The sequence below is a fragment of the Somniosus microcephalus genome, chromosome 22 (genome assembly GCF_052327205.1).
Source record: "Somniosus microcephalus isolate GS21.2 chromosome 22, FLI_Smic_1.0, whole genome shotgun sequence".
NCBI lineage: Eukaryota > Metazoa > Chordata > Chondrichthyes > Squaliformes > Somniosidae > Somniosus > Somniosus microcephalus.
This window is the reverse complement of record NC_141008.1, coordinates 52,818,662-52,831,410: the sequence shown is the minus strand read 5'-3', so window position 1 is coordinate 52,831,410 and position 12,749 is coordinate 52,818,662. Positions and strand designations below refer to the sequence as shown.

Sequence of the window (12,749 nt, the reverse complement as noted above, 5' to 3'; positions counted from 1 at the left end):
CCAGGTTCCATCCTCGCTCTAGGTTGAGTTCGCAGATCTCAGCTGGAGGGGGCAAGGCTGGCGCGGTTACCCCAGTGCCTCTCGCCTGGGGGAGGGGTGGGAAGAAAATCAGCCAGGGGCGCTGGGCGGGTGGCGGGGGAGGGAATGAAAGTGAAGGACCTCCCGGTCTCACAGCTGAACCCAAAGTCTTAATGCTCAGTCAGAGGTTGGCACCGGGAGTTGGTCCTACGAACCTCTCTGGCAGCCTTCTGGACAAACCGTTCGTCCGTGAGGCGAAAGGCCCGACACAAGGCCTCGGCGGGGTCATGCTGGAAGATCTCCTGTCGGGCCAGGTTCACGTGGAGGTGGATGGAGGCGTAGATCGCGGCGTCAACCCCTCCGTGTCCGTCAAACACGGCGAAATACGACTGTTCCTCCTGGTCCTGGCGGGAGAAGAGAGGAAAGTTATGGCAAAAAGAAAAGAACAGAAAGACGTGCATTTCTACCGCGCCTTTCCCGATCTCAGGACGTCCCAAAGCACTTTACAGCCAATGAAGTGCTTTTTTTTTTTTTTTTTTTTTGAAGTGTAGTCACTGTTATGATGTAGGAAACGATGCAGCCAGTTTGACTCAGCAAGGTCCCACCAACAGCAATGTGATCAGTAACCAGAGGTCATAAAATTAAAATATTTGGCAAAAGAACTAGAGGTGAAATGAGGAGAGTTTTCTTCACACTAGAGGGTTGTTAAGATCTGGAACGCACGACCTGATAGTGTGGTGGAATCAGATTCCACAGGAACTTTCAGAAGGCAATTGGACGTGTACTTGAAGAGGACTGATTTGCAGGGTTATGGGGAGAATGCTGGGGTGTGGGAATAATTGTACAGCCCTTTCATAGAGCCGGCACAGGCACGATGGGCCGAATGGCCTCCTTCTGTGCTGTAAGATTCTATGTAGCCCAGGGAGCACCGTCCACGATTTCCAGATAATCTGTTTTTAGTGATGTTGGTTGAGGGATAAATATTGACCCAGGACACCGGGGAAAACTCCCCTGCTCTTCTTTGAAATAGTGCCTTGGGATCTTTTACGTCCACCTGAGGGGGCAGACGGGGCCTCGGTTTAACGTCTCATCCGAAAGACGGCACCTCTGACGGTGCGGCACTCCCTCAGCACTGCACTGGGAGTGTCAGCCTAGATTTTTTTGCTCAAGTCTCTGGAGTGGGACTTGAACCCACGACCTTCTGATCCAGGGGCGCACTCTGCTGGGAATATTCTTTTTTTAATAAAACATTTACATATATTTGACTTTGTTCTCGGGGCAGCACTGGGTGGGGGGGTGAAGAACTGGGGTGGGGCGGGGCGGGGGAGGGGGCGCAAATGTAATCCTCAATGAGGCACGAGGCCTGACAAGCCTCACTACAAAAGGCAAGCTTGCAGGATGGGCACGATGGACGAGTTGAATGGCCCTTCCTCGCTCTGCCGTCCCCATTGTATTGCATGCCGCCCATTGTCCTGCCGTCTGTCCGAGTACCTGAGTCTAATAATCTCAACGGTAACCTTGGGGCAAATCACTGGAGATGTAAAAGCTGGTGAGCGGCCCGTGCGGGACCTTTCAGATTACTGTGCGGCCGCACCTTGGGAACATTTGCTCCTGATAATCCATCCCAGTCTGTAATGTGTCACTTCTCAAAGATTCCAAAGAGCTGATCAATGGGAAGTGAAGAAATTTCAAGCATGCCGATTAATGGAACATTCTTCTACAGTTTCTGGTAGTCAGTTGAGGCCTCGTGTGCTCGGTTGAGGCCTGTAGCCGGTCACTTACCTCCAGGTTAAAGAGAGTATTGAAATCCGGCAGACAGACATGTTTGTCCTCCATCTTGCGGCGCATGTTTTTGATGGCATGAATGGAGGTTTCGAAATAGGGATGTGTTCTTCGCGTCAACGGCAAGTCCTTCACCCAGCTGCAGCAGACCTCGTGGAGTTTGGTGAACACCATGCGGGACAGCCTCGTCGAGTCGAACTCTGCAACAGCACATAAGGTCAGTCCATTCAACCCTCTCCCGCACAGCGCAGAGGAAAATGACACAGAATATACGGCACAGGAACAAGGCCATTCGGCCCAACCAGTCCGTGCCGGTGTTTACACTCCACACGAGTATACGGAAGCATCACAATCAAACACAGGCTTCCAACTCGGGTAGGGCGGCTTCCTGGAAGTTTCATCACATGACCTTCTCCCTCCAACTCTCCCGCCATTGGTCGCCCAACATGTCCATCCTCGTGACACCCCACCTTCCCAACCCTACTGGAGCGCGAATCGACTCATTATCCGACTGGCCGACTCTCCCACGACCAATATTTTTATATCTAGTAAACAAAAAGTGTCCAAAGAAACTGAAGAAAACACGCACACTTTATTTTTAAAACCCCTGTGATTTTTTTTTCTCCCGGGTTTTGCTGGCAGCAATTGTCCTGGAGATTAACCTTCGATTCCTGGAGACTCCAGCCCAATCCTGGAGGATTTGGCAACCCAACTTCATAGAATCATAGAATGGTTACAGCGCACAAGGAGGCCATTCGGCCCGTTGAGCCCGTGCCGGCTCTCTGCAGGAGCACTTCAGCTAGTCCCACTCCCCCGCCCTTACCCCATAGCCCTGCAATTTTTTTTCCCTTCAGATATTTATTCAACTCCCTTTTGAAAGCCGCGACTGAATCTGCCTCCACCACCCTTTCAGGCAGTGAATTCCAGATCCTAACCACTCGCTGCGTAAAAAGGTTTTTTCTTACGTCGCCTTTGATTCTTTTGCCAATCACCTTAAATCTGTCCCCTCTGGTTCTCAACCCTTCTGCCAATGGGAACAGTTTCTCTCTATCTACTCTGTCCAGACCCCTCATGATTTTGAACACCTATCAAATCTCCTCTCAATCTTCTCTGCTCCAAGGAGAACAACCCCAGCTTCTCCAGTCTATCAATGTAACTGAAGTCCCTCATTCCTGGAATCATTCTGGTAAATCTTTTCTGCACCCTCTCTAAGGCCTTCACATCCTTCCTAAAGTGTGGTGCCCAGAATTGGACACAGTACTCCAGTTGGGACTGAACCAGAGTTTTATAGAGGTTCATCATAATTTCCACACTTTTGTACCCTATACCTCTATTCATTAAGCCCAGGATCCCATAAGCCTTTTTAACTGCTTTCTCAACCTGCCCTGCCACCTTCAACGATTTGTGCACATACACCCCCAGATCTCTTTGTTCGTGCACCCTCTTCAGGATTGTACCATTTAGTTTATATTTCCTCTCCTCATTCTTTCTACCAAAATGTATCACTTCACACTTTTCGGTGTTAAATTTCATCTGCCACGTGTCCACCCATTTCACCAGCTTGTCTATGTCTTCCTGAAGTCTATCACTATCCTCCTCACTGTTCACTGTACTTCCAAGTTTTGTGTCATCTGCAAATTTTGAAATTGTGCCCTGTACACATAAGTCCAAGTCATTAATAGATATCAAGAAAAGCAGTGGTCCTAGAACCGACCCCTGGGGAACCCCACTGTATACATTCCTTCAGTCCGAAAAACAACCGTTCACCACTACTCTCTGTTTCCTGTCACTTAGCCAATTCCGTATCCATGCTGCCACTGTCCCTTTTATTCCATGGGCTTCCACTTTGCTGGCAAGCCTATTGTGTCGCACTTTGTCAAACGCCTTTTGGAAATCCATCCAACTGTGGAAGCACATTCATTCGAACACTCAATCAGATTGTGTTGTTCCTGATAAACAATCAGACATTAAGGGAATTGCTACCTGCTTTTAGATATCACAAGCTCACTATGGATGGGAAAGGCCCTTCAGCCCATCTTAACTCATCCATCCAGAGACTCTAGCATCCGTCCAATTGTTTCTTAAACGGTTCCTGGGTTTTTGCCTCCGCTACTCTAGTTGGAAGTTGATTCCAAGCGTTGAGCACTCCGTGTGTGCGAGGAAGAATCTCCTGATATCACTCATAGAATCATAGAATGATACAGCACAGAAGGAGGCCATTCAGCCCATCGTGCCTGTGCTGGCTGTTTGAAAGAGCTCTCCAATTCGTCCCACACTCCCCCACGCTTTCCCCAGAGCCCTGCAAATGTTTTCCCTTCAAGTATTTATCCAATTCCCTTCTGAAAGTTACTGTTGAATCTGCTTCCACCAGTAAAGGTAGCTTTCACTAGTTTGAGCCCGTGTCCCGCTAGTTCTTTGTGTTCCAGAAACTACTGCCCAGTTGGCCCCTTCTGGCAGTCTGAGCTACGGATCGGAGCTGGATGGGAGGGAGGGAGGGAAGAGGGGTTAGAAAAATTCACAAGGACTCGTGAACCCTCAGCTGCTCTGGCTCGCCTCCTCGTGGCTGGCTTGCAGAGTGGCGCTGGGAAGCACACTGTCTGCCCCCGGCACTTGGCTGGGGAAGTGACGGATGCCACAGGGAGCGAACCTCGGGATTAATTGGCCACCTGTGGGGAGGACAGGTTACAGTCCGGGTGCTCCTTCCTGCCCCGTGGCCGAGACATCCCAGCAAGGACCAGGGTTGCCAACTCTCCAGGATTGCCCTGGAGTCTCCAGGAATTAAAGATTCATTTCCAGGACACTCACTGCCAGCAAAACCCTGGAGAACAATCACCAGAGAATCATAAACTGTGGGTTTCTTAAATTTCCTTTGAACACTTTGGCCTAGAAATTCAGTGGCCTGCGCCATCAGTTTGCGCCCAAAGAGGGCTTTTGCGCCACTGTCCAAACCTGCCGCGATATTTAGCGGGGCGCTAATGGCGGCGTCAGCCTGTAGCGCTGCGCCGCCACCGATGACGTCATCGGTGTGCGCAGCGCCCCGCTGGCCATATTTGGTCGTTGCCGCCTCCTCCGCGCCGGCCGCAAACAGCGACCGGTACACAGGGGCCTACCTGTGCCGGTAGTGGGGCGAGTTAAGGTGGAGGTGCGGCCGGCCGCTTTTTCGGCGGCCGCCTGCCCGCAGCCCCCCCCCCCCCCCCCCCGGCGGCATTGCCGGCTGTTTCCAGAGAGCCCGGCACTTCTTGGTGCCGGGCTCATTTGCCGGCACGCGCGAGCGGGGATCGCGCTGTTGCAGGCACCTCCCCCTTAAGAGTGAGAGGAAGGCCTGCAGTACCGCAGGCTGCCGTGCCGCAGCGGGTGGTGCTGCGGCACTTTGCACGCCGATATTCAGTTTCAGCGCCCCAAGCGGGGCGCCGAAACCCTTGTTTAGCGGCCGGCTTCCACTTGGGGCGCTGAAACTGAATATCCCGCTGGCGCAAGTGGCTCCGCGCGCAGTGGTAATTCCGGCGCCCAGGCGAGCTGGGTGCCCCAAAGTGAATTTCTAGGCCTCAGTGTTTACTAATTATAAAAATTTCAGACATGGGGAAAAAATGCTGTTTGACTGACAGTCAAGAATCCATCCAATCGGGTGATGAAGAGTCGACTCGTTTTCCAATTGGTGAGGGGAGGCGGGGCGTCGCGTCGCGAGGATGGGCGTGTCGGGCGACCAATGGCGGGAGTGCGGGGGCGGGGCGGTTGGAGGCAGGAGGTCATGTGACGCCACCTCCAGGAATATCTCCAACCGGAGTTGGCCACCTGAGCAACGACAGGATCGAGCCAGGCTGAGCTGTGAGGGACGCCACAGTCGAATAGCCTGTGGACCCTCACTGCCGAGGCTCCCACAAGAATAGCCAATTGGGTGAGGACCCGACGGGGTGTATGTCTGTCGCCTGTGGAGCCCCCCTCTTAGCGTGAGGCTAGGGCTTCAGAAGATGACAGGATAAAACTGGGGGGGGGGGGGCTGGGAATGTTGACGGGGGCCATTGAAATCCCTTTGTCCGCAGTTGTCAACCTTCTCGATGCAGAGAGGTGGTGAGGAATTTGCTATTCTTGGAGACTGGGATTGACAGATAGGAGATGAGGCGGTCACGGATAATGCCCTGTACAGGGCTTTCCCCAGAGACACTTGGCACTGATGTGTTTACGCACAAACGGTTCAGTTACTGGATATGGCGCTGGGAGCAGATCAGGGCAACTGGTGATCACCACGACCCCTCCAAGTATTAACCTCCTCCTCTCTCTCTCGCTCACGTTTGTCTCCCTGTATCACCCAGCACTGCCCATGGGGGCGGCTCGCTTCCCAGTGCCACGCTGCAGACAGTCACCAGGAGGCGGGCAAGAGCTGCCGAGTTGTTGGGTCTTTCTCTGCCCTCTAACCCACACCCTCCACCCCCGACCCTCCAATCCAGCTCAAGGTAAATGTGGTCAAAGATCAGAGCCCCACCCTAACCCCGTGGCACAGTGCTACTGCACCAGTGCAAGGCATCACCTGAGCTGGGTATCCCCAAGTGCTGGTCACAATTTAGGTGTCAGCCGTGGCTCAGTGGGCAGCACTCTCGCCTCTGAGTCAGAAGGTTGTGGGTTCAAGTCCCATTCCAGAGACTTCAGCACAAAATCTAGGCTGACACTCCAGGGGAGCGCTGCACTGTCAGAGGTGTCGTCTTTCAGATGAGACGTTAAACCGCGGCCCCGTCTGCTCTCTCAGGTGGACGGAAAACTCACATGACACTATTTTGAACAGCAGCGGAGTTCTCACCGGTGTCCTGGCCAATATTTATCCCTCAATCAACATCACTAAAACAGATTATCTGGTCATCATCACATTGCTGTTTGTGGGAGCTTGCTGTGCGTAAATTGGCTGCCGCGTTTTCTACATTGCAATAGCGGTTCCACTTCAAAAAGTACTTTATTGGCTGTAAAGCGCTTTGGGACGTCCTGTGGTTGTGCAAGGCGCGATAGAAATGCAAGTTCTTTTTTATAATATGAGGATGACACTAAAATCCCCACAAGGTTATGAGCTCACCTCCAACCAGCAGAAAGGGTTAATGGACTCTGTGATTGAAGAACTGAGTATTTGCTACCCCTCCCCCACCTGGTGTTCAATAAAATTTCCACACGACATAAATAATTACTGGCAGACTGTGTAGAAAAGATCCCTCGGTCTGGCCCAACCCGCAGTGCAGAGTATAACTCATCAATCATTCACAGGGGGGCCTGACAACACACAGCTGACTCAGCTAGCAGCATGGCGCGATCGTGCAGAACCTTATCCCTCTCCCTCGTCAGCAAGCTGTGTCATATCAGTGACTGAGCACTGTAGGTATCATCTATCTCTGCTACCGGAGCCACTCCGAGTCCTGATTCCCTTTATTCAGGTCCAACATTTTGGTGGGCAACAGTAAACCAACCCTTCACCTCTCCGCCCACCCGACCCTTCACCTCTCTGCCCACCCGATCCTTCGCCTCTCCGCCCACCCGACCCTTCGCCTCTCCGCGCCACGACCCTTCGCCTCCCGACCCAAAGGAACGTGTCAATATTTGCAGGGGATTTCCCCCCCACCCCATCCAAATACTGGCTCAATTACTACAAACGAAAATACGGGTTCAAGGTCACATTTAAATTTGTTTTTGTCAGCCAATTGTGGAGCTCAAGCCCAAGTTGTCTGAACTGAACAAGCCTCATGGAACCCGAAGTAGAGAGGCGGGCTGGCTATTGCCCAGGTCTGGTTTCCTACCACACTAAGAGATCGGACCCGGTGGTGCTGAATGGATAGCTCCTTCTGAACTCTCTCACTGTGCACTGTCTCCCTGACAGACATGTCCACAGATCCCTGAAGGTAGCGGGACAGGTAGATTGGCCGAGGCACAGACTATAAGAGCAGGGAGGTTATGCTGGAACTGTATAAAACACTAGTTAGGCCTCAGCTAGAGTACTGTGTGCAGTCCTGGTCACCACATTACAGGAAGGATGTGATTGCACTAGAGAGGGTGCAGAGGAGATTTACGAGGATGTTGCCTGGGTTGGGGAATTTTATCTATGAGGAAAGATTGGACAGGCTGGGGTTGTTTTCTATGGAACAGAGGAGGCTGAGGGGAGACCCAATTGAGGTGTATAAAATTATGAGGGGCCTAGATAGAGTGGATAGGAAGGACCTATTTCTCTTAGCAGAAGGGTCAATAACCAGGGGGGCATGGATTTAAAGTAATTGGTCAGAAGTTTAGAGGGGACTTGGGGAGAAATGTTTTCACCCAGAGGGTGGTTGGGGTCTGGAACTCACTGCCTGAAAGGGTGGTCGAGGCCGAGATCCTCATCACATTTAAAAAGTGCTTGGATATGCACTTGAAGTGCCGTAAACTGCAAGGCTACGGACCAAGAGCTGGAAAGTGGGATTAGGGTGAATAGTTCTTTGTCGGACAGCACAGGCAAGATGGGCCGAATGGCCTCCTTCTGTGCTGTAAATTTCTATGATGATGCTCTGAAAGCAAATTCCTTGGATCCCAATTGTAAAATGAACTTGGAATGATACAGCACAGAAGGCGGCCCATCGTGGTAGAGCTCTCCAATTAGTCCTCCAATTAGTCCCACTCCCCTGCTCTTTCCCCATAGTCCTGTAAATTTTCCCCCCTATTCAATTCCCTTTTGAAAGTCATTGTTGAATCTACTTCCACCGCTCTTTCAGGCAGCGCGTTCCAAATCACAACAACTCGCTGCGTAAAAAAAATTCCTCATGCCGCCTCTGGTTCTTTTGCCAATTACCTTAAATCTGTGTCCTCTGGTTACTGACTCTGCTGTCACTGTAAACAGTTTCTCCTTATTTACTCTATAAAAACCCTTCATAATTTTGAACATCTCTACCAAACCTCCCCTTAATCTTTTCTGCTCCAAGGAGAACAATCCCAGCTTCTCCAGTCTCTCCACGTAACTGAAGTCTCTCATCCCTGGTACCATTGTAGTGAATTTCCTCTGCACCCTCTCCAAGGCCTTGACATCCTTCCTAAAGTGTGTATTCCGCCCACACCATGCAATATTTCCTACCGAACTGGGCTCACCAGATGACACAACTATCGTATGCTAATAAAGTCCATGTTATGGACATCTTGCCATTACCTTAAAATTGTTCAAATGAACAAGACCATTCTGACCTCATCCTTTCAGAATAGAACCTCACTGGCTCTTTTTTTTTCTTACATGCTCCGGAACTGGTAGACAAGACCCTGGCTTACAAAGAATGGAAATCAGGCTTAGTGCCAACTCACTGCTCCCCTTCAATGACGTGGCTCGGATTTGTACCAAGGTCGCAGAGGACACACCACAGAGTATTAACCGTTATATGATCCGAGCGTACTACACGGGGAGCGCAGGCGAGCTGCACGGGGAGAGCAGGCGAGCTGCACGGGGAGAGCAGGCGAGCTGCACGGGGAGAGCAGGTGAGCTGCACGGGATGGGCGGTGGCACTGTAACATGAAAGCACAGCCATGTAGCATTCATTGAGGTTTTGGGCTAACTTCTAGGTGTCTGTGGAAAGGAGGGGCACTTTGCACCCAGGCGTTTCCCCGAGGAACGCTCCTCTCCTTTACAGTGTGGTTGCTGAGTGACGGGCCATCACAGTACAGGCGTCAGGTGGGGCTCTTTACTCCCAAGCTCGCTGCTAATCAGTCAGCCCCTGCTGTGAAGTTTCTTCAATGTCGAACAATGGAGCATCTACTCTGAACGATAAGTGGAACTGCACAAAAAAAACTCAAGGGCTTCCGCAGCTGAAACGAGGACAGTCAGGGGCTGCGTGAGACGGCGCAGTCACAGCGAGTGACCTCTGTAGGAACACAGCCATCTGTCACTGTCTCCTTTCCTGGTCGTGAGACAGGTAGCACTGCCGCCTCCAAACCCACCCTCCCTGTAATGAAGGACGTCATCCGTACTGCAGCATTTAGTTGTGATTTTGCCTCCCATCCCACCCACCCCATTCTCCATTTTAACCTCATTTACAGCAAGGACCGGTTAATTCACTATGTTCGTACAGTTTTTGAAGCCCATTTTTGCCCTCGAGAAGTCCACATACAAATGACATTAGAATCGCGTGGAGCTTTTCACACAATCGACAATAGCTATAAAGGACAACTGACGACTGGTTACCAGGCAACGCTGCACTGGGGCTGTTTGACCTGGATAAACGTCCTTGAGACTGTTCTCAGCGCTCCGCAGCCTGTTCCAGTCTCGGGCTCGCTCTCCCACCTGAGCCAGTGCGTTGCTGGTCAGACCCGACGGCTGTGTGTGCTGGTGGACTGGTCAGTATGGGGGGACAGCACTATATCATCAGCACACATAACAACTGGATCTGACTAACAATACATACAGACGCACATAGACCAGTCCATCTCCCTCGGCCTGGTCTATGGGAAGTTCAGACCAACTGCAATCATCAGGTGAAGCAGGGTTAAGCTGGTGGCCTAGCATCAGATAGTTCCCATTTTAAAATCGTACCTCATGTCTTTATTTTTATGTAATAATTTATTGCATATTATTTATTGTTACATTGACCTGTTTCTGTGCTGCAAGTTCTTTCGGCCCAACTGGTCCGTGCCGGAGTTTATGCTCCACATGAGCCCCCTCCCACCTTAATTCATCGCGCCCTATCAACATACCCTTCCAGCCCTTACTCCCTCGTGTGTTTATCTAGTTTCCCCTTAAATGCATCTATGCTATTCACTTCAACTACTCCCTGTGGTAGCGAATTCCACATTCTCACCATTCTCTCGTTAACGAAGTTTCTCCTGAATTCCCCATTAGATTTATTAATGACTATCTTATATTTATGACTCCTAGTTTTGGACTCCCCTGTAAGTGGAAACAGCTTCTCTACGTCTACCCTATCGAACCCCTTCATAATCTTAAAGACCTCGATCAGATCACCCCTCGGCCATCTTTTAAATAGAAAAACTTAAGGGAAACTGGGAAAGCAGAGTACAGTTAGTTGGATTATAAGAATTTAGCCCTGCAGAGAGTTTGTGAAATCATTCTCCGAATCTGTCTCCATCTTGTATATTTAAAAAAACCTTACATTCAATATATATATCTAATATATATAAAACATATACAGTTATGTAAAGCTCTGGTTAGACCCCAGTTAGAGTATTGTGTTCAGTTCTGGGCTCCGCATCTCAGGAGGATATCGTGGCCTTGGAGGGGGAGCAGCGCAGATTCAACAGAATGACACCGGGGCTAAAAGGGTTAATTACGTGGACAAGGTGTGACCTTCAGGGAGAAAATAGTGGGGGGGTGGGGTGAAATAATCGACCTGGCTCAGTGGGGAACAGGCACCGTGGGTTCGATGCCAATCTATCCAATCTCACATAGAATCATAGAAATTTACAGCAAAGAAGGAGGCCGTTCGGCCCCTCGTGTCTGCGCCTGTCGAAAAAGAGCTATCCAAACTAATCCCACTTTCCAGCTCTTGGTCTGTAGCCTTGCAGTTTACGGCACTTCAAGTGCATATCCAAGTACTTTATAAATGTGATGAGGGTTTCTGCCTCTACCACCCTTTCAGGCAGTGAGTTCCAGACCCCCGCCACCCTCTGGGTGAAAAAGGTTCTCCTCAACTCCCCTCTAATCCTTCTACCAATTACTTTAAATCTATGTCCCCTGGTTATTGACCTCTCTGGTAAGGGAAATAGATCCTTCCTATCCACTCTATCCAGGCCCCTCATCATTTTATACACCTCAATTAAGTCTCCCCCCAGCCCCCTCTGTTCCAAAGAAAACATGTCGGAAGTTTGGGGGGTTGGGGGGGAAAGGGGACACAATTGGCCTCAGTGCCTCCAGGCTGGGCGAGGGAATATTTAGCCCAGTGCTCGGGCTCCTGGCTGCTCTCTCCTGCTGGAAAGGGCGCACACGGAGAGCTGAATCAGGCTTCTGATGCCTTCCACGGTCAAACAGCCAGCAGCGCTCCATGACTAGGCACACTCACGCCTGAAGAACGCTCGCTTGGCTGGGTGTACCGGAGACGTGCCGGTGTCCATTGAAACATAGAATGATGCAGCACGGAAGGAGGCCAGCACTGGAACATACCCCAATAAGAGTCCGGGGCGGGGGCGTAATTCTGACTTTGCACGATGGTGTAAAAGGGGTGATGGTGAATCGGCCGCTCCTTTTACATCGCTCCTTATTTTCATTTCCATTCAATGCAACGCGGGCTACCGGCTCGCTGCTGCCCATTTTAGACCGTCCCGCAAATTTAAAATGCCCCCCCCCAGGAGGGGGAGGGGGAGTGAATGGGAGAACATTAGCAGCGGATGCTGGTTTGCCAATGAGACAGGCTTAAGGGGTCATTCAGAAGGCGCGAGTCACTCGCAAACAATTTACTGCCTGCTGTCTGAAGTGATCGATGTTTTAATTAAATAAATTGAACGGACGAAGTTGTAAAGAATTAATCAAAAAGAAAGCGAGGGGTCCACTCGACAGGTTAGTAGTACGGAGCAGGGAGACCCTCGCCAGGCCGGGGGAGGGGCGGCGGCAGGTGTTGGAGAATCGGGGGAGGAGGGGGGGGGGAGGGGGAGAGGAGGGGGGGAAAAGAGGATGGGGGGGGAAAAGAGAGAGGGGGGGAAGAGAGAGAGGGGGGAGAGAGGAGAGTGGGGAGTGGGGAGGGGGGGAGTGGGGAGGGGGGGAGTGGGGAAGGGGGCAGTGGGGGAAGGGGCGAGGGGGGGAGGAGGGGGCGAGGGAGGGGGAGGAGGGGGCGAGGGAGGGGGAGGGAGGGGCTTCTGGTTGGCCAGCGATCGCTCAGAATGACACCGGCATTTCACCACGGGGTTTCTGCCCGGCCCTGCTCTCTTGCACCAGCTGCTTTTCACGTAACAGCGACACGCGGTGCCGCTGATCGGACAGGTGCTACGGCTTTCATGATTCGCCAATCTCGATCTGT

General features: G+C 51.4%; 1 protein-coding gene across 1 annotated transcript in view; it reads right to left on the bottom strand.

The window, feature by feature from the left end:
* The window catches only part of ppm1e (protein phosphatase, Mg2+/Mn2+ dependent, 1E), a 99,610-nt gene that overhangs the window by 11,725 nt on the left and 75,136 nt on the right, over nt 1-12,749 (bottom strand). Inside the window, exons 3-4 of the mRNA XM_085964745.1 lie at nt 1,801-2,000; nt 234-422 (exon numbers count right to left, since the gene is read on the bottom strand). Coding sequence (XP_085820871.1) covers nt 234-422; nt 1,801-2,000 — 389 coding nt within the window. The remainder of the gene's footprint in view (nt 1-233; nt 423-1,800; nt 2,001-12,749) is intronic.